The sequence below is a fragment of the Tiliqua scincoides genome, chromosome 1 (genome assembly GCF_035046505.1).
Source record: "Tiliqua scincoides isolate rTilSci1 chromosome 1, rTilSci1.hap2, whole genome shotgun sequence".
NCBI lineage: Eukaryota > Metazoa > Chordata > Lepidosauria > Squamata > Scincidae > Tiliqua > Tiliqua scincoides.
Window position 1 is genome coordinate 272,194,586 of NC_089821.1, and position 21,986 is coordinate 272,216,571.

At 43.8% G+C, this 21,986-nt stretch overlaps 1 protein-coding gene across 3 annotated transcripts; it reads right to left on the reverse strand.

The window, feature by feature from the left end:
- Positions 1-292: 292 nt before the first annotated feature.
- Positions 293-21,914, reverse strand: CLHC1 (clathrin heavy chain linker domain containing 1). 3 transcript variants are annotated; one of them, XM_066611922.1, is made up of 12 exons: positions 21,839-21,914; positions 20,250-20,510; positions 18,117-18,304; positions 16,375-16,505; positions 14,395-14,596; positions 11,123-11,241; positions 8,909-8,996; positions 6,766-6,872; positions 5,963-6,137; positions 3,614-3,816; positions 2,463-2,639; positions 293-1,041 (listed from the first exon to the last, which is right to left on the reverse strand). In XM_066611922.1, the coding sequence occupies exons 2-12, from the start codon at positions 20,433-20,435 to the stop codon at positions 845-847; spliced, it is 1,773 nt and encodes a 590-aa protein (XP_066468019.1). In that variant the 5' UTR covers positions 20,436-20,510; positions 21,839-21,914; the 3' UTR covers positions 293-844. The 3 variants fall into 3 exon arrangements, with proteins under 3 accessions (XP_066468019.1, XP_066468020.1, XP_066468021.1); XM_066611923.1 differs by lacking the exon at positions 21,839-21,914 and adding an exon at positions 21,711-21,779; XM_066611924.1 differs by lacking the exons at positions 18,117-18,304; positions 21,839-21,914 and having other exon boundaries at positions 20,250-20,346.
- Positions 21,915-21,986: the final 72 nt, after the last annotated feature.

Here is a 21,986-nt window from a genome sequence, read left to right on the forward strand (position 1 = left end):
GCACATGTCCCCCACGCCCTCCACTGGCTTGGAAGCTGCGCGGGGAAGCAGAGCGTGGGGGGAGGGGAAGTGGGCTGGGCTCAGGCGAGAGCTTGGAGATGGGGGCAGGAGGGGGTCGTTGTGCGGTCAAGAAGGGGTCAGGTGCCCGCCCGCCCTGCACCCCCTAGCACCCACCCAGCGAATGCCTCTGTTTTGCTCCCCCCCTCCTGGAATGCCTCCGAAGGGGAGGGGCCCCTGCAAAAAGGTGCCGGAACTCCGTCCCCCCGCGTTCCATTAGAAAAAAAGCCCTGACAATAGCTAAAATGGTCAAAGAAAACTGCATGGTCATGTTAGCTCTATAGAATGTAAAAATTGGCCAGTGCTGCAAAAACTCACTTACCAAATCAGAACACTGTCTGGTTGGCAAACATCAAACTCTTAAAAAGAAAAAAGAAAAAGATTTTTGTGACTCAGCTATGGGAAAAAATATATTGCCAGCAACTTCCAAGCTTTGTCAAACAGTTTGCTACATTTACTACAGGCTGCTGCAACACTTCAGTCTTCAATAAGCTGTGTAAAAGATAGGAGATGGGAAGGAGCAAGGGCAAAGGAAACATTTGGGTGTGATGTTCAAATGCAGCCAACAACTATGAAAAGTAAAGCAACAAGTGATATGAAAGACAAGTGTCAGTATACAATACAATGAACACATTTCCCAGTTAAAAAAGACACATAGATATTATATACAGTACCCATATATATAATTTTTTTTAAATGAGAGTTTTCATAGATCTTCTTCTAGCTCATGCAATCAGCTGAAACAACTCCTAGGTCAAAGAGCTCCCCCCTGTGCTTTGCAGGGAAATTACAAGAAAACGTGATTCATTAACTCAGCATCCGCATCATCTGCAGGAATTTCCACCACGCCTTCCTGCGCAGCAAGGATAGAAATGAGGACCTTGAACACTTTCTCTCTCCTGGTGTTCAGGCATATTTCTGCTATGTGCTTCCAGGCCTCCACAGTGCACTCTGAATCATTCACAATCTTTTTTTCCAATACATCTAAGTGCATGTGAAAAAACAAAGATACACACAGACATTTTACCACATCATTCATTAAAGGGAAAGATGCACACATTCAGGCAGATAATAATAACAACAACAACAACAACAACAACAACAACAGTATTTATATACCGCTTTTCAACTAAACGTTCACAAAGCGGTTTACAGAGAAAAATCAAATAACTAAATGGCTCCCTGTCCCAAAAGGGCTCACAATCTAAAAAGATGCAAAAAGAATACCAGCAGACAGCCACTAAAACAGACAGTGCTGGGGTGAGGTGGGCCAGTTACTCTCCCCCTGCTAAAAAAAGGAGCACCCACTTGAAAAAGTGCCTCTTACCCAATTAGCAGGGGTTTTAAGTTGTATGTGTTATAAGTTGTATGTTTCCACCCTTGAGTAGGTGCTCTAGGAATGGAGAGGAGGAGCTCTTCTCTGGAACAGAGAAACATCTCCATTCCTAGGACACTCTACTTGGGGGTGGAAGGGAGTGCGAGGGCAGCAGCACCAAGGGAATCCTGGAAGGGAGTAAGCCTGCCCCAGAGCGCCTTCCAACACTTAACTACCTTACAGAGCTATCTTTAAGGTAGAGTTTAATGGACCTTTGCAGACCTCAGAAATTGCTACTTCCAAAGTCTGTTGAATTAAATTGAAAGTTTACTGTAGTGATGTCAGTGTTCATAGGTAGACATTGACACCAATGGCAGCTTCCCTCCTGTGGCAAATATCAGTATGGGGGCTGATGGGTTTGATATTCAACAGGACTGCAGCACAAGGGGAAAGGGTACCTATGCACCTTGGCCCCAACTCAGATGGGGGTCCCCACACAACTGCTATTAGAACACACACACAAACATAGAGGAGAGGGAAAGATGTTTTTAAAGTCTGACAGACTGGACAACACACCTAAAGCAAACTGTGTGGCTTCAAAAAACCTAAAGTTGATTATGTGAAAAGTTTATCCAATTTTATGATTTACAAATACCTGGGGGGACCTACCTGTTCTCTGACCTAGCTAAGTGGGTGGGGATTTCCCAATCATCTGACACATGCCAATCCCAGTAGGGGGGCTGGCTGGGATCTGCTGTTCCTGGGAAAGCCAGATGAGAAGATAACAAACCATTGGTCTACTTGTCTATGTGAGCTTTCTGCCATGGTGCTGATTTTAAAGTGTTTCAGGGAATCATCCCAGGACAATGTCTACTGCATCTGGATGGTTCAGCAGCCTTTTTTAAGGTTGCTCAGGCACCTCAGAAGTCTCTGTGGGAATTGAAAGGATCCAAGATACAGAACAACAGTCCCACCCCTCCCATTTTGGGGTGGGGAACAGAGATTTTAACCACACTTCCCCAGGTAGTTCACAACCTAGATTTTAACAGTGAGGGAGGCAACATTTCCACTGAAGTTAGGCTGAACTCACCCTGTTCTGTGACAAGTTCCTCCAACAATCGTAGGCCGTAGATTTTCTGTTCAGTATTAAGAAGTGTGAGTAGCGTCATCCCGAGAGACAAGGGGGCTGGTCTCCCATTCCATTCCTGGGTCAGGCAGCGGATGAGTTCTGTACTAGGACATTGTCTTAGTAGGAAGATATAATCCTCTGTAAGCAAGTAGAAAGGATGTGTAAGCCTGAGAAATGCCCACAGGAATTTACCAATGGAGGGCAAAAGCAGTTACAGTCTCCTGGTCTTAATCTCTAGCATTGGCTAAGCACAGATCTTTGAAAAGGTAAGTGACAGTTTTAGCTATTGTGGTTAGCAGCTACCAAAAGAATTATACATTCTCTACATAGACATGTAAAATTTGTTTTAAGATTATGAATGATGTGAAAAGAGGCAATAGAAAGGAATAATTTTTTTCTGTCTCTCAGAACAATGCAACTTTGAATCATTACGTGAAATTGGCAACAGGTTGAGGCTAACTGCAATGTGTTGCTTACTTACTTGTGAGTAAGCTTATTAAGCACAAGGGGAGTGACATCTACTTAATCATGTATAGGATAGTACTGTATCTTATGGAATTCACTGCCACTAGATTAGATAGTTTGAAATTAGGATCAGATAAACTCACAGGAGGGCAGGTTCACCAATGGGATAATAAAAAATGGAACCCCATACACAAGATGTTTGTACCAGTTATTTTTCTGAAATACAATGCACAAATCCTGATTAGCGTTCTACTTCCAGACTTGGATGCAGGAAAGTCAGTTCCTCTTTAAAGAGGAACATTACTTCCCCCAAAAAGTGTAAACAGACATCATGGGAACAGTGGATCTGAAACTTGGAAGGAGCTTATTGCAAGAGGGTCATGGGGTCATTCCAGCAGGCATTCTCCTTGTGGACCTCCTTTCTGAAGAATGCCCTCTAGACTGGTCCACATAGTTAAATGGAACTCTGATTGATTTCACTGCCATCCTGGTTTTATCTAGGTTGGATACTGCTCTGTTTTCAAATTGCTTTCACAAGAGTGTATGTTTATACTACATGCACTTTTAGTGGTTTTGAAAGCTGACTCCAGATTCTGGCAAGGCAACTGGGTTGATATAAAACATATAAATAAATCTTTGAACTCTACCTGTGGAAAGGGGCTTGAGCTGGTGGAGGTAGTCCATGGCTCCTAAGATCTGACCCTGTTTGCACATGCACAGAATGGCTTTCTTGTGCATCTTGCATTGGCTGTAGGCAATCTGAGCCAAAGCAAAGCATTGGGACCTGTGATTCTTATCCATGTCTGCATACTTGTAAATTGCATCACCAGCTGCTTCAGTGAGTGTCACTCTGGGGGAAACAAGGCAATAAAACTCATTTCATAAAGGCATAGGACTCTGAACCAGTACAAAGAATTTAGGAGTCAAACGGAATCACCAATGTAATGTAACATCCTCTATCTTTACAGCAGAAGCTTTCAAACTGTGTTCCTATGAATCCTTGGATCCCTCCAAATAGTGGTGTCACTAGGGTTAGCATCACTGGGTGGGGGAAGCCAGCACGTCATCCCCATGATGGACCTCCTCACATGCAGTGGGCGGGGAAACGCCCTGAGTACATCATGCGTGGTGATGTACCATTGCCCCATCTTGCTGGTTTTTTGGCTATAAATTTTTATAGAGATATTTCAACAGGGTTTGTTTCATTGCATTCTGCATAAAATGATACATTGAATTATATATAACGTGATGGTATTATTCAAAAATACCAAAATTTTGGTCAGTAGTAGTGTCACACCCCCATGCGTGTCACCTGGTGCGACCTGCAACGCCCCTAGCAACACCACTGTCTCTAAAGCAGCTGTCTCCAAACTTTCCAGTACAAGGGCCACATTGTATATTTTACACATTTCCACTGGTCGAAAAAAAGATCAGTTTTATAAATGAATGAACAAATGAAATTTAAACAAATAAGTTTTATTCGGATCTTTTTTTTGTAATCAGCATGCTATGATAGGAACAAAAGAGAAATGTGACAATTACAAAAAAAATTCCATGCTTAAACTGAGAAATGATATATAAGGAGTAAATGTCAAACATCAGCAAATGCTCTGACCAAAAAAACCCCAAATTGATGCAGACTGGATAAAATCTTGTGGCGGACTGGATGTGGCCCCCGGGCCGTAGTTTGGAGACTCTGCTCTAAAGCTTACCTGGGGGTCCCAAGGAGATCTGTTATGATGAAAAGTTCCCCTGAAAGACAGCTTGACCACTACTACAATCTCCTGCAATGCATACTGGAGCACAAGTTTATTTTGAGCAAGGTCATGGCAACGCCTGAAGGAGATGTTTGGGACCCTGTGTTGGTTGAATATGCACTTTAGCACACTTCCACAATCCTCCTCAATGGGTTGGAGTTACATGGCAAAAAAGATTGACATGGACAAAGTTCCCTGATGGGAGAATCTACCTCCTCCCTTGGCAATCTGTTCCACTATCAAACCACCCTTACAATCCAGAATTTCTTCCTGATATCCAACCAGAATCTTCTCTCTTGTAGTTTGTACCCATTTGAATCGGTTTTACTCTCAGAGCTGAACTAATTTGTTCTCACATCAGAGGACAAATCTCACATATTTGTTCAAAATCAAAATGAGCCCTTCTGTCTGCATCACTTTGGCCACAGATGGCCATCTGCCTGTTCCTTCCTCCGCCCCCACCTAGCCTCACCTCAGCCTGCTTGCATGGACACTGGACTTGACAGATAAATTAGATGTGACAGTAAATGCATGACTTGTGTTTCCATCTTTCCAAATTACTATTATCAAAATAGTAGGGGGTAGTGGATATCAAGACTGGGAACATGAAGCATGTTATATCCACCACCCCTTGCTATTTAAGCCTTTCCTCTTGTGCTGCAGTTGTGATGAAAACTGCCTCCTTCTCCAGCTGCAGTCAGTGCTAGAAAAGAAGCTGCCAATGCTTCCTTCCCTCATAATAACAACATGGGGGGGGGGCATTTGCACTGGGACAGAAAGAAAGGGAAAAGGGTTAAATACTCCCTCCACATGCAGTGCAACTCCACTGTATGGCACTGTGGTGACGCAGAGAGTGCCAAGCTGCACATGACATTTACAGTGGTATGAGGGCTAATGGGTATGTTTTCTTCTTTAGTTAATGGCAGTCATTTCAAGGCCTCCCACAGGCTTGGATCACAGCAGAGAAGAGGGAGCTTTAGCAAGAAGCTTTTTCCAGGGTAGAGTAGCTGGAGCAGGTCCCCTCCCAAGAGGGACTGTGGCTGGTGGGCGGAGGGGCTCTAAGAATTAAAGTTCTCTTTCCTCTCACCACAGTCCTGATCAATCTGCTAGTAAGTAAAGAAAAACTAAGCTCAGCAGGCTTAAAGTGTAAAGTGGCCTTGAAAATCATTGCTTAAGGAAGTGCAATCAAAAACGTATCTTTGGAAGGGGAGTCAGGAATGCTTGAGAGGGTCCACTTACTTTTGTAGGGTGACCCAGTGCATCACCAGATCTAACCGTTCCTCATCCAAGGCACATTTGATGGCCTCTGCAGCCAAATTTTCAGGAAGTGGATACTTAGTGGCCACACTGCTGTTTACAAGAGCTTCACAGTACATCAACAGAGGGAGGACCTTCCCTTTAACAGGGCCAGCAGCTGGAGAGAGAATGCAGTGAGTTACAAAGGAGACCAAAGAAAGTCTTTTTGTGTCTAGAGTTGCTTGTTCTCTGCACCAACCTTTGTTGTCCTCCTGAGGTCAGATTCTCTATCCAGGGAGCTCATTTCCTAGCTCAAGAAAACTTATTTAAGGAAGGACATGGAGATATATTTGCTTAGTGTACCTAATTTATTCTGCTGAAAAGGTTCGAATAATTTGGAAATGCTTAGAAAGAATTGTGGATTCAGGGTAAACAGAAGAAGGAATGGGTGATTGGGAGCTGGGAATAATGAGCAGCAGCAAGACATATTTATTCAAACTGTTAGTTCAATCACAGAACATACAGGGTAGTAAGTGTATTAGAATGCACAGAAAACAGATTCAGAAAATAAGAATTGGACAAATGCATCCAAAAACTGTCAGATTGTGATGTATTTTAAGTGTACAAGAGCTCCAGAATGAAGGGAAAGCTGCTGAAAATAGATTATTCCAAGTTTGCTAACTTTTGCCTTAGCCTTGCCTCAAGAACGAATGGGAAGAGACAAGTCACTCCTGACGGCCTTCTCCAAAACAGAGAATGCCTTCTTGGTTGATCCAAAAAGTCACATGGGGGGGGGGTCTCCATACCTCTAAATTTATCCATCGTTTCTTCATTCCGGAGAATGCCTCTTGGGCAGTTTGCTGCATATATTGCAGCAGCCTCATACTGTCTACGGGAAAATAATTCATTGAACCTAAAACAGATTTTAAAATATATAGTTTTAAAGGACAAATGGTCGGAGCAAGAACAATTCAACTGGCAAGGGGTGTGCACTAGGTAGGCCTGATGCCAGCAGCTGGGTAATCCAGATGCACTGACTAGGCAAACAGAAGATGTCTTCCTTCCATGCTCCAGTCATGCTTTAGCACACATTAGGATGGTTGCAGAGTCACATCTTCCTGCTGTTTTCCCTGATAAACAAGTGTGAGCTATGGAAAGGTTAGAGCGTAGTGAGAAAATAAATTCTGCTCGTATTTAATTGCTGAATGAATGCATCATGGAAAATATCATCCATTTGTCTCTCGTTTTGTATGCTGCACTGGGATCTTTTTCTGTGTCCCCCCTTCGGTTTTATATACCACTTTTCAGATAAATGAACTCCAAGATGGTTTACAAATTACAATACAAAAAAGCTACCCAGCAGTTCATATTCCTCTAGTCAGTGGCAAAGGCTAAAGTGACCTTCCTCTCACTTCTGCAGGACCAGGGAAACTGGCAATTGGATTAGAGCTCTTTCAGGCTAAGAGTGAGGAAACATCAGTGGTGTCACTAGGGTTCACGTCACCCGATGCGGGATGCCAGCGCGTCACCTCCCATGCAGTGGGCGGGACAATACCCCAGGTGGTGGGCGTGGTGATGCACCATTGCTCCGCCCCCACTGGTTTATGGGCTGTACCTTTTGATAGAACAAAGATAGAATGCATTCTGCATGAAATTACACATGGACTGATATATAACATGATGGTATTATTCTTCCAAATTATGATTTTAGTGATTTTGGTCACTAGTGGTGTCACACCCACCCAAGGGTGTCAACTTACTAACACCTTATTGCACCAGTTCCCAAACTTTTAGCACTGGGACCCACTTTTTAGAATGACAATCTGTCCGAAACCCACCAGAACTAATGTCATGGTGGAAGTGACATCATCAGGCAAATTAAAATAAATAAGTATAAATAATTAAAGTAAAACAAATAATTAAATAAGCAGAAGCCAGCCCTGGAACATCAAGTGAATTTCCTCTGCAGCCTGCCTGCAATAACACCCCCCCTCCAAAACCAGTAAGGTTTTCAGCCCTACCCAGTGCCCAGTTCAATTGAAGAACTGTTTAAACCAGATCGCTGTCAGGATCCACCTGGCTTTGCAAGTCTCAAAAAAGTTCACCTTATCAGCTGAGGCCTCTGTTTTGACCCTTTTTAGTGGGGGGGGGGGGAGGCTGCCTTCTGGAGCACTTGTTTAGCTCCAGGTGCATAGTATCAGGACCATTCTGGTAGCCTTGCATTCTCTTTCACCTGATCTTCCACATCAGCCAAGGCACGATTGCTTACTCGTGAGTGAACTCAACTGTGAGGCTTAGTTTCACTTTCCATAGGGCTCAATACGTTCATCTGCTTGGAGGGAGGGACTCTTTCTCAGGTGTTTTTGGGGGCTGCATTCTTTGGATCAGGACCATTCTGGTGTCGTTGAATTCCTCTCCACCGGCCCTTTCCGACTGTCTAAGGCACGTTCGCCTATTCACGAGTAAACGTGCGATACGGCTCACTTTCACTTTCCACAGGGATCCATGTATTTTTGTTCTCTGGTTTTTTGGCCATAACTTTTGATAGAAAGGGGATATTTCACTCTGGTTTTTTGCATTGCATTCCTCTCAAAATTCTGCATCCAAAGGTATATAACGTGATGGTATTACTCCTAACCACTGCAATTTAGCGTTTCACCCTCCCTGTGCGTGTCACCCCCCCATGCACATCACCTGGTGCGGTCCGCACCCCCCGCATCCGCACCCGCCTAGCGAATTCTCACAATTCTTTATTGCACAACTCCCCTAGAGTCCAGTACAGAAATCTAATGTGTTGGGGGAAAGTAGGATGAGAGAGGAGATGACATATGCTTAAAGTGCTATGATCTTTCATGTGATATTTTTTGAAAAACTGCAAATAAATATGCATAGCAAAGGAAAAGGGTGGAGGAGAGATTGGAGGATTCATGGAGCACCCGCTAATCTTACCTTTCAATGTATTCAATCAGATCTTCAGCCTCTTTACTTTTGGTTGGGTCACATTCAAATACACTTGAGATGCTGGAGGCAGCTACATCTGAAAAGTTATTAGCCATGGGAGGTTAGTATTTTCAGTTAGCCCTGAGGTGGGAGAAAACCCCTGGTTGCGGTAACACTAACAGTAGCAAACACGGAAGATGATAAAGGGCATCTCTATACCAGAAATGTATACTGCTGGACACCCCATGCACACGACTAACATCACGGTTTCCACCAAAACATTCTGGAAACTGTAACTTGATATGGGGGCTGAGAATTAAGAGAGAATTTCTCTCTTAAGAAAACACTATCCCCTTTTTAGAACTACTAACCCAAGTGTTCCTTGGTTATTAGGGTTAGGGTAGGTGTGTCCTAAAATACTATATTAGTCTTCAGAAAGGGTCGGGTTTAACTCCAGGCAGCCATATTCTGGGGTCCAGAGAGCTGTCAGTTTGGTTGGGCCAGAGGTAGGAGTCAAAACTGACGGAAGTGAACAATGATCTAGGAGCCAGGAACAAGGGCTTGGGACAAATAGCTTATACAGGTATAACCTGAAAAATTCACGGATTTTTCACCTGCGAATTTATCTCAACGTAATGAGAAGGGTCCTGTAAATTAAAGGAAAAAGTCATTTAACAATAGGTTCATTAATGCGAGAGAGGGCAGCCAGCTGACAAGCCATCAATTATTCTCTCTCCAGGCACTTAGAACAGCTTCACTCCAAGGTAAGCAACCCCTCCCTTCCCCCTGAGCACGTGAAAGAAAGATAATCACTTTGCGTTCTTTCCCAGTATTGTGCTCTGGGTGAAGGGAGGGGTCACTAGCTTGAAGTGAAGCCTTTCTAAGCGTCTGATTGATGAATTGTCTGCCTAATGTCTTACATCACAAAGGTGAGCAAGGCTGTTTTTAAATTGCCTAGCAAAGGGACATTGTTTTTTAAATGATTTCCTTTAATGCAATTTTTGCCATCCATGTGAGTTCTGGGAACGAAACCCTTGCGAATAACTAGACTCAACCTATACAATGTTCCCATGCTAGAGACAAACTTCTTAGATGGAGGAGTAAGATCAGAGGCCAGGGCTTTACAGGGCTGGTGAAGAGCGACTGGCCCTGGAGGTCAGTTGACTGAGCGCTCAGATTGGTTAGTTTCATGAGCTAGATGGCACCCCTGAAGCACAGAAGTCTCTCTATCCTACTTGCCACAGAAAGAGAGCACTAGTGTTGCAGGAGGCAAGGCCTGACTGCTGGGAACCCTGGGTCAAATTCACCCCTACTCCCTACTCTAGTGATGAATAGTTCATGTTGCACAAAAGATTGCACAGAAGTGACCCAGCCCTGGTCCAGAGGGATTCCAGTCCACACCAGACAAGAAAGCAAGGGAATGAAAGGGGTTGATCAGAAGTACTAGAGGTGGGAGAAGAGAGTCATCTGGCAATAGAGGAGCGCGAAAAGTAAATTTAGAGTGATTCAGAAAAGGTTTTCATAAAAAACAGAACCAAAAAGAAACCAAACCTCTTGAGGAGGGATCAAAAAGACAGGAACCCCCTTGATGAATAAAAAAGGGTAATATGTCAGAACTCATAAAGACTACAACTTGAGAACAGAACAAGCAAGGAGGGGCACAAATGTGAGAGTGTAGAAGAGATGTACCAAAGGGGAATGTACAGCGAAACCTTGACTTTCATCCACTTGATTTTCATCACTTTGTTCTTTCAGCTGTTTCCAATTATAACCACATTTCAAATTTTGTTGTTGTGTTTTCCTCTTTCGTTCAGTTTCATCCAACTTGTTCATCAATGTTCTTATGTTTATTTTTCTTTTATTTCTGTTTATGAAAATTTTGAATGTATTCACATGTATTAGATAGTTCTTTTCATTTTTCACTGGCCAAAATAAATTTGCAAGCTAAATAAGGCTATGCTCTGGCATTCGTCCATTTTTGCCCTTCATCCATGCCCTAGCCAGATGAAAGTCCAAGATATTGCTGTACAGGGAAAGACAGAAAAAAGCACTCTTCTAATGTAAAAAAATCCAAACACAATGGACTTCTTCATATAACTGCTTGCCATTGCCACAAAAGTCCTCTGATGTCTGAATGCACCACAAACCAGTTCTGGTTTTTCTGGGACAGCATGGCTTGATTGGTGGCTGCTGTGGTATAGTGAAATCTGAATCCATCCTTACCAGCTGCAAGTTTCTCATATTCTATCATTTGAGAGATGAGGTTCTGCAAGGTTTCAATGGTCTTGTCTGAATTCTCCCAGATTCCCACAACATTGGCAACTTGTGTGATTCGGTAAAAGCTACAAAAACAGAGAACGTGGGATAAGTGGGGCTGGTTCAGCAAATTCCAATGACTCCTTCAAGATTTGGCTTCCCCATTTCAACCCCTATTCATTCTTATCATCCTGTTCCCTTTCTTTTGCACTCTTCATACTTCACTTGTCATAAACTCAGTGTCAAGCAGCAATCAGGACTCTGACACACACGCAAAAGAACCAGCCAGAGACCCAATGGAGCAGGTAAGCCTGTTCAGGGAGTGGAACAGGGTATGGGGAGTGTGGAGATGAGTGGGTGGGTGGAATGGGATGGGTATGCAGAAGAGGGTGGATCAGGACCAGGGGGTTGGAATCGGCAGCGGCGGCACACCTGAATCCTGACCCCCTTTCCAGGCCTGATCTACCTTCCCAGGTCATCCAGAACCTCTTACCGATGTTTGTGGCATTGCATCTGGCCTTTCAATCCAGAAGTAACTAGTGATGACATCATCCCCAGTAACCTCCAGTGGTAATTCCAATAGGTGGACAATGCAAAGTGGTACAGTAGGGAACAAACATTGAGAAACACTGGGTCCATAATAATAATGGCCAGAAAATAAATGCAGTGAATGTTTCCCCACAAGCAATGGATGAAATTCTGCATCAAATTGTATATAACATGATGGTATTATTCCGAAAAGCCACGATTTCCATAATTTTAGTCACTAGGGTGTCACCAGGACCCACTTTTTAGAATGACAATCTGTTCAGGACCCACAGGAAGTGATGTCATGGTTGGAAATGACACCATCAAGGAAATTAAAATAAATAATTATAAATAATTAAATTAAATTAAAGAAAAACAAATAAATAAGGGGAAGCTAGCCCTGTTCCACCAAGTGAATTTTCTCTTTAACCTGCCTGCAATAACACCCCCCCACAAAGAAATCAGTGAGATTTTCAGCCCTATCCAGTACCCAGTTCAATTTAAGTTCTTTTATTTAAACCGTATCACTAGCAGGTCCACCTGGCTTTACAAGTCTAAAAGAGAAGAATTAACCTTATCAGCTCAAGCCTCTATTTTATTCTTTTTTTATGGGGGAGGGCTGCCTTCTGGAGCATTTGTTGAGCTCCATGTCCATTAGATTGGGACCATTCTGGTAGCCTTGCATTCCTCTTTGCCTGACCTGACCAAGAGCCAAGACACGGCTGCTTACTCATGAGTAAACACGACCATGTGGCTTAGTTTTGCTTTCCATAGGGCTCAATACATTTGTCAAGTTGGGGGGGGGACTTCCTTCTTGGGTGTTCTTGGGAGGCTGCATTCATCAGATTGGGACCATTCTGGTGTCGTTGGATTCCGCTCAGCCTGCCCTTTCCGATGGACTAAGGCAAGTTTGCCTAATCACGAGTAAATGCACGCTATGGCTCAATTTCACTTTCCATAGGGCTCCATGCATTTTTGTTTTCTGGATTTTTGGCCATAACTTTTGATAGAATAGAAATATTTCACTCCAGTTTTTTCATTGCATTCTGCTGCAAATTCCACATCCAACGGTATATAGAATGATCCCTAAATACCACAATTTTAGCAATTTTGATCACTTGTGGTGTCACCCCCCCTCCAAGGTTGGTACCTAGGGTGGAGCGCCCCCCACCCCTCGCTAGCTACGCCACTGCCTCACCTGATTATGCCCTTGCACCTCAAAGGTCTATCATCCTCAGACCAGTCTGAGGTAAGTTGATGAATCAATCTGAATTACTAAAGATGTATAATACATTCACACAAACACAGGGAAATGGCTTCCATGTCTGCAGAAATATACTGTTTGAATGTACTCTTACAGCACCAAATAAATTTCCACCTCTAGGTATAGACAGGCTTCATATGCATATTATGAGAAAACTCTGAAATGATCTGTATTCAGTGGCAGGAGCATGGAGCAGACACATGCTGCACGGAGCCGCTGACTGGCTGGCCTACAGCATGCACCCATAAGGGAAAACACATCTATTCCCATTGCAATGAGTGAGGTGGCCCACATGTTGAACACACTGCTTAAATTCAATTTAATTATGAGGCTTCCTTATACTGGAACCTCTCATTTTACTTGGGTGTTACATCTGTAAAAATCAGTGCATATTTTAAAAATGCACCAATTAAAAATCAAAAGGAACACACACAAAGGCAGTTAAACATGTAAGAGCACTAGGAATTTACCACATTATTTCAAAAATTAGCGCACATATATTAGGTTTCAGTATTAAATTTGAAAATGTGTTATTTCAAAAAAGTGTAAATCAAACCCAACTAAGGGTATACTATATCATGCCCACTATAGTCTGTTCTGATTGGCAGAGGCTTTCTTGTGTTTTGAGGTCAAACTCAATGAGATGTGTACCATGTGGTTAGCAGTTGTACATCTCATCTTTGCTCAGGTTAATGACAGACAAATTAAGATGATGACATTGCCCTCACCAGGCTGGAGTTTAAAACCAGGGACAGGTCCTTATACAGGCAAAGGATGTGCTATGCAACTTAGCTGTGAGCCCTCTCTAGTAAATGAAATAGGAGTGGCCACATCCTGGGTGAAACCATTGGTCCATCTGCTGGGTACTAACTAAGCTAATAGACTGAGATGGTTGGTGCCTTGGCCAGAGGTCCTCCTTGTCCCATGGGACATCCAGATTGGAGGTGCCAAGGATTGAATACAGAACTTCCAACACAAAGATAAGGGCCCTTTCTGATGAAAATGTGGTGGACTGTGTTGCTTCAGTGCTCAGGTAGTCTTCAGAGGTCCTCCTGCAGGTGCCTTGCAAGGGGTGACTGGCCTTTTTGATTGTGATACCCTATTTCATAGAACTCCCTCCCCAGCGAGGGCCACCCGAGAAAGGCCCAGCATTACTGGGGCCATACTTTTTTATCCACCCAGGGATTTAAGGTTTTTAGCTTTAAGCTGCTGGTTTTCACTGCTGCAATTCCTTTGGAATTGTGATTATTTTATGTTAATTGTAAACAATTTAGGAAATTTTTCAAAAAATTGTGAAAGGTGATGTATAAATGTCCGAAATAAACAAATACAGCAACTGCACCTGATGAACAGCATGGATGGGTATTGCTATTGTTGAATGAGAGAATACCCTGCCAAGTCCTTCTCATTCATTCAGTCATAAATAAATAAACAGGGGCCACCATACCAAAACTTCAGCTTCTCATTCTCTCTTTCAGCCTCATCTCGCAAGCCCAGGGCCCATTCCAAGTCCTTCTCAATGTTGACTGCGTTCTCCATGGGAATGTATTTTGTCAGCATGTCTTCTTTCAGCTCCTTCACCTTCTTTTGTAGATAAGTCAAGTGTTTTGTAAGGGCATCTATGTCAAGGGAGTCTTTATGGTTGAGACCTGTTGAGAATGGAAAAAGCAAAACTTTCCATGAACTTGTGGCTCTTGTCGGAGCCTATCTGACTATCTGGATGTTCAGACTGAGCGTAACTACAATTCAAACAAAATCAAAGTTGTGACCACAATGAGTGCTGAAAGGCCAGCACACATTCTGTAGCTTCATAAAGTGAAATTAAGGGTGGAGCCAATAAGCAGCACAACAGCACACCACCACCTCATGCCATCTTGGGTCTGACAGCTCTGTGTGTAAACACGCCCCCCCCCCCAATCCTTACCATGCTCCGTGCATGCTGCTGTGAAACCTGGAAGTGCAGGACTTCCAGTTTCAATCACAAAGACAGTGCCTTTATGCTGTACGCTGTCCCTGTGAATGAAACTGGAAGTCTCGCATTTCTGGGTTTCACAGCAGCATGCAAGAAGCACAGTAAGGAGAGGAATTATCTCACGCAATTAGGTGGAAAGCAGATTGTTGCAATTTGCATTGGCAGCAAACTGTAGTGAGGTAGCGGTGGCAGCAGGCTCAGGGTGAAAGAATCCGCCACCACCTCAGACTTATCACAATCTGCAGCTGATACAGTCCTCTTCAGATGGCTTCATGGGTGGACTGGCAGCGGATGCCACAATTCAGTGGCAGAATGTATGCTGTGCATGCAGAAGGATGCAATCCTTGCCATCTTCAGGTAACAGGGCTGGGAGGATATCTCTCTCTCGCTCTCGCTCTCTCTCTTTGCCTGAGACCTTGGAGTACTGCTTCCTCCCAAAGGAGGCAGCCTTAGCAAATGGCAACTTTGTATATTCATGTTTAATACCCAGATACAGAGCAATTCTCCAAGGCTCACCCCACTCTGCTTGGTATGCATTATCTAACCAAACTGTTGCCCAACACATTCATATGTGCAGAACAAATAAGATAAAAATCCTTCCCTCCAAAGTGAATATGACCCAGTCCAAGTCATGGAGAGCTAAATGCTCAAAATTTTCACAACAGAATAAAAGTTCTTAACAAGAACTGATCTGAGTTACTTTAGAAAATAAATAACTCAAGGAAGATACCCAAGGAAACCAGGAAAGTGTGACACTATGATGGAGACATCAGCATTCTTGCAATGAATTCCCAGCATTCTTTGGAGGCAGCCATGGCACCTACAGTGGCATCAAACCAATTTATGTCTGCTGTGTAAATACATCCTTTGGCAAAATAGTCCAAAAGCTCAAGTTCTGGGAAGCAAAATGTTAATGTGTGCAATTTTGCACAAAATATTTCTCTGCCTCCACTTCAAAATGAATCTGGGTGCTAAATTTTTTTTAATGGCAGGAATAAATCATAGAAGCTCCAGTTATAATTTAGGTCTTTTCCTGCAGAGTTGCCTGGATAGGACAATGAGCTCAAGTCTCTTTTTTCTGAGGTGGAACAATAAGCATGAGACCCACATCACCTCTGTTGGCAAGACCACTCCAGAAGTCAATTGCACAACCTCTGAAAAAAAGAAGTGGGGAAGGACAAGAGCTGAAAAGTGAGACCAGCAGGCCAGTCTGAGAAGGGGCAGGGTTTGGCTCACCACCTACCCCTGCGTCATCACAATGCCTCACCAGAAATGTGGCTGTCACCCAAAGGCCCACATGGGCCAACAGTGCTGCATGCCACAACAAAAGAGGCTACAGTACAGCCTTTTTAGGGAGTAGTTTACAAAAAATATTTTTTTTGTTTGAATTTGAACATTTTAATTAAGAGAAACTTGATATTGTGATATCTAAGCTGCAAGACAACGACACTGCACCTGGTATTTTTTGAGAAGGATCAATTTTCCTCTGTGGGGATGAGGATGCTTTTGATGGCGTCTTCCTTAACATTCTTGTTTTCTCTACCAAGGATTCAATTTTTGAAGAATTTTTCTCAATTGTTCTTACCCTAGAAAACATATTCGAAATCTGTTAAAGTACCGTACTCCTGCCTCACTTATGTTGGTGGCTACCTGCAAGTGGACTTGCAAGGAACCCTGGCGATCTTAGATTTGGGTAGTAATTCCTTGTGTTTTTTATGCATTTATTTGGGTTCTAGTAGTTTTTCTGAGGATTTGTAGTTAAAACAGGTCAGAGGGGGAGTTTATAATGTGTCAAGAAGATGCGATTGAGAGACAGGGTAATAGGGGTATTTCCTTTAAAATATAAGTGCAAAAGATTCAAAACAACCGGAAGCACCAGAAAACTGATGACATGCTGATATACTGATGAGCTGACCCTCGGCGGCAGAGAGGAGTTGCTGTCAAGTGGAGCGTGGGAGGCGAAGGGCCAGAGAGAGGCCAGACCAGGAAGGAATCCAGCTGGAACGAGGAGTTCTACGAAAGACTAGAACTATTCAATTGGAAAAATCCCTACAGGGGTTTAGAACAGCCTGCCTATGTAAACTGCCTTGGATTAAAGTCTGAGGAGAAATCCGACGACCAAAGAAAGGCGGTATATAAATACCTGTATAAATACAAATAAATAAACATTGTTGTAATGTTGCTATTTCTACAGGTTTGGGAGGTTTGCTACACTGTAACCTACTCTAAGTTTCTGGATCATATATTTCTAAATATTATTATTATACTATCCATGTACCTAGCAAACATCAGAGGAGTGGAATGGAAGCAGGATAAGCTGAGAAGAATGTGCAGTTGTTTCAGGTGCTATGCTTCATTACAATGAAGGCATTGTGCCAAAGAGAAAAACAGAAAAGGTTGCTGTTAAGGAATCTGAGGGAAGTCAGAGAGGGGATGTTACCAGGTGTGGCAGGAGGCAGTTCCAGACATAAGGGTCAGAAAAGAGTGAAAGGGCAGAGTAATTTGAGGAGACACAGCCCTTTGGATGGTTGAATGTGGTGGAGCTGGAGGAGCAAAGTTACACATGAGAATGAAGCAGGATATCAGAGCTGGGAGGTAAGAAGGTACAAGACCAGGCAGGGCTTTGACGTTAAGAGCCAGGAGCTTGTGCTGGATCTAGGAGCAGATGGAAAGTTACTGAAGGGATGTGACATGGTTGGAGTATTGAGAGAGGAGAAAGATTTTGGTAGCCTAGTGCTGGAAGGAGGTGAGAGGACTGAGGAGAGTCAAAGGAAGACAAGAAAAGGAAAGGTGGTAGTAGTCAACGTGAGAGATTATGAGGGTATGAACTAGAGTTTTTGGTGAGGGAGCAGAGAAGGGTAAAATTCTTGCAATACTGTGAAGCCACTGACCTCTAGAGCTAGCTGCTACATCTTTGTTAGGGTGCAAACCAACACATGCACTCATTTAGAGCCAGGACTGGCCATCTTATATGACCCCTGATGACACGGGCACTTCAGAAAGACTATTTTGTTCCATGGGGGCATTTGGAAGTGGACAACACCTAAATCTGATGCTGTGCTCTTTGCGGTTTCCAATTTTTATACCATTTTTTATTAATGCATTGTTGTTTCCAGGGGAAATACTGGAAGTCACTTCCAGTGTTCCCAGCTGCAAGTGTCCCTAAGAACCACTCAATCAAAATAAGAAGTCCTTACTTCTCTTGCAGCTGAGTAATTCTTTTCATATAGTACTTGAGAGTTGTAGGTTCACAAGCTAAAACTTTTAATTTCCCATGGAGATAAAAGGCAGTCTGTTGACCCTTCTTGAGAGCTTCTATAAAGGCATCATATTCCTGCTTGATGGTGGTTAGGGTGTTCTTATATGCATTGACATGCTCAATTATCTGCATTCAAATCAGAGAGAGGAGTTATTTGCCATCACTACTTTCTAACAATGCAATTATCAAAGGAGATGCTCCACCCAAAAGTCTCTGAACAAGTGCTGAGCCCTTAAAAGGACATGAAAAGATTCCTACAGTTCACCTCCCTGGGCCCAGGACACCCCAACAAGAAGTGTGCTCATAATATGCATGTTTACTCATAAGTATGTCACATTGATTTCAACTGGGTTTACTTCTAAGTAAGTGTGAATAGAATTTCAGCCATAGGCTAGACCTCTGATTGGACAGGATTAACTGCAATCCTACCCATGTTTACTCAGAAACTAGTTCCAACTAAGTTCACTGGAACTTAGCAAGTTCAAGATGGTACCCTAAGTGCAACGTTATATTCACTGACTCAGTGGTTATACCCACTGACCCATTTCTGACCTAACTCACCCCCAATGCACATTTGAGCAGCCCAATCCTAACATGGACTTGAGCTGGCACAGGCCCCCTGTGCCAGCTCTCAAGTGTTGCAAACATGCCGTAAGGTGCATTTGCACCAACCTGAGAGCCAGCAGTGCCAGCACAAGGATGTGTGCCAGCCTGCCGGCATCAGCCGACACAAATAGGATTGTGCTGGGTGGTGCAGGAGATGGAAGAGTGTGATGTCGGCATGGGAGAGCAGAACAGAAGGTTGGGATCAAGAGTGGAAGTAGGAGTGGTGGTGGCAGCACAAGTCGTATCCTAACCCTCTGCAGAGGCCAGAAAGCCCTACTGCTAAATAGCTGGCACACATCTGACAAGCCCTATAGAGCAGGCTGGATATTACATCCCCTTACCCCAAGGTGACCTCCAGCAGCTTCCTACCCTGTGCTGGATAAAGCAGAGGCCATTGCGGCCAGGCTGTACCTGCACAGGTTAGGAATGCACTGGGGCAGCCCAATCCTGCACTGCCCCGGAGTGAGGGGCTGCCATGGTGCCAAAATGGTGCCAACAGCCCTGGAGGCAAAGGTTCTAACTGCAGTGTGTCAATTACCTGTGAATTCCTACATAATAAGAAACCAGTTAGGACAAGCTATGGTTTGCAAACCAATTTTAAAATGCCATTAGTTATTTGATTTTTTTCCGTAAACCGCTCTGTAAACTCACAAACTTTTTTGTTGAAAAGCGGTATATAAATACTTAATAAATAATAATATCAGATCCTAGTTTGTTAGCAAACAAAACATAGTTTATAGGCAGAATGGGGTTCAGGTGCAACGCAAACTAGTTGGCAACCTTCAGTCTCGAAAGACTATGGTATCGCGCTCTGAAAGGTGGTTCTGGAACAGCGTCTAGTGTGGCTGAAAAGGCCGATTCGGGAGTGACAATCCCTTCCACACCGGGAGCAAGTACAGTCTGTCCCTGGCCTGTCTCCCTGGCTATGGGCCTTCCTTCTTTGCCTCTTAGCCTCAGACTGTTGGCCAAGTGTCTCTTCAAACTGGGAAAGGCCATGTTGCACAGCCTGCCTCCAAGCGGGCCGCTCAGAGGCCAGGGTTTCCCACTTGTTGAGGTCCATCCCTAAGGCCTTCAGATCCCTCTTGCAGATGTCCTTGTATCGCAGCTGTGGTCTACCCGTAGGGCGCTTTCCTTGCACGAGTTCTCCATAGAGGAGATCCTTTGGGATCCGGCCACCATCCATTCTCACGACATGACCGAGCCAACGCAGGCGTCTCTGTTTCAGTAGTGCATACATGCTAGGGATTCCAGCACGTTCCAGGACTGTGTTGTACTTAATAAATAATAATATCAGATCCTAGTTTGTTAGCAAACAAAACATAGTTTATAGGCAGAATGGGGTTCAGGTGCAACGCAAACTAAGATTTAGTGAAACAAACTATATTTTCATGCTATGCCTGAACCCAGCTAAGGAATACATTCACTGTTTTTGCAATGTGAAATACTACTGACAGTGCTTGCTTACCATTTCAAACACATTTTTGTATATGATGTAATACTGTTCAGCTGGTCCCTGCTCGGTACAACCTACATTCCCAATTTCTGAAATAATGTATTTCTGAATGGTCTCCAGAAATTTCTTCTCAGTGTTGGGGACAATGGGAGGCAGTACTGAATGTCTTGGTGTTCTCACACTGCTGGATGCACTCATGGTAGAGAAGCCAGCTAAACTTCCACTGCAGCCAGAAGAGACAGTATCACTTGCTTCTTACACCTCCATCAAAACCTAAAAAAAAAAAAAATAAGGTGACAAAGCATTGTTAAATAACAAGAAACTAAATAGTGAAACTAAATACTATTTAGTGAGTATCTAAATAGTGAGGCTACTTGAGAATTGCTTCCGTGAGTTCAACAGTATGAGAGAGAGAGTGCATCACTGTAACTAAAAGATTTGCCTGTGAATCTGAAGGGCTCAGGTTTAAATCTTGCCTTTGCCAAGAACCATGAGGTGCTTCTAGGAAAACCAGCGTCAGTAATCCATCATTGATATGGAGACACAGGTGGGAATTTGGTAGCCACTAATTTGACTCACCACTGATACCAAGGTCCACCTTTAAATGCCTTGTAACAAGGAAAAAGGCACCAAAATCCCATTTTCCACCTTTGTGCTGTTAAATAATTATAATTTCATTCCACTAGATTCCATTATTCACCCCACCTAGTGGCTGAATGCGGTATAGTGTCTATACCAATTTATTTATTTAAGAAATTTACACCCATGCAGAAGCAAATGCCCAAGGTGCCTTACAGACCTTCATAATCAAGTACAAAATGTCACAAGTTTTAAAAAAATCAAATAAGGCATTAAAACATTAATTTTAACAAGGTTTGGTAAAAACCAATGCATTCTAGGGTGACAATGGAAGAGCAAGAAACCTGGAAGTGGGTCTTTAAAGCTATTTTTCCAGTGATTTGGTATCCACTGATTTTTTTTTTTTTTAAATCCACTGGGGGTTCCGGAATGGATAAAAAGGCATGACCTGGATACTGATCCAGGGTGGTGGCTGTAAGGATTACTGAGGCAATGTTTCCAAGCATCCTGGCCTTGAAGAATAGTTTTCACCTCAGCCTTGTTCACCCCAGAACACTAGCCCATTCCCTGGAACATAGTCAGAGAGCGATTATCTATTGTTTTATATAGTGCTATGTATGTACTTAGGGAGGCGCAGTGGGTGGGGAGGCAGGTCAAGGCAGCGCCTCCCCAGCGGAGTCCTTCGAAAAGCACCGCCGCTATGGGAGGCACCCAAGCACCCACAACCCACGTGCATTGAGCGTGAGTTGTGGGTGCTTGGGTGCCTCCCACGGCAGCGGCGGCGCTTTTCGAAGGACTCCACTGGGGAGGCGCTGCCTTGACCTGCCTCCCCACCCACTGCGCCTCCCTGAAGCACATGGAGCCTCATGCCACAACAGGCTCCTGGCAGCTCACAGGTGCTCTGAGGCCCTCACTCTCCAACCCAGACCCAGTCAGATCCAGGCACTCTGTGGAAGAGAAAACAGACGCCTCATCCCATTAGCCACCCCGGGGGGGGGGGGGCTTCCAGGCAATGGACTCACACACCACTGTGGTAACCAAGCAGAAAGGTTGGTTACGGATGGGGTGGGGAAAGGAGGAGGAATTAGAACGAGCCCGATGCATTGTGGGAAAAGCACTTTTCCAACCCGCCCCTTCCCGTTCCGCCTACAACTCCGGACAACGCGCCCT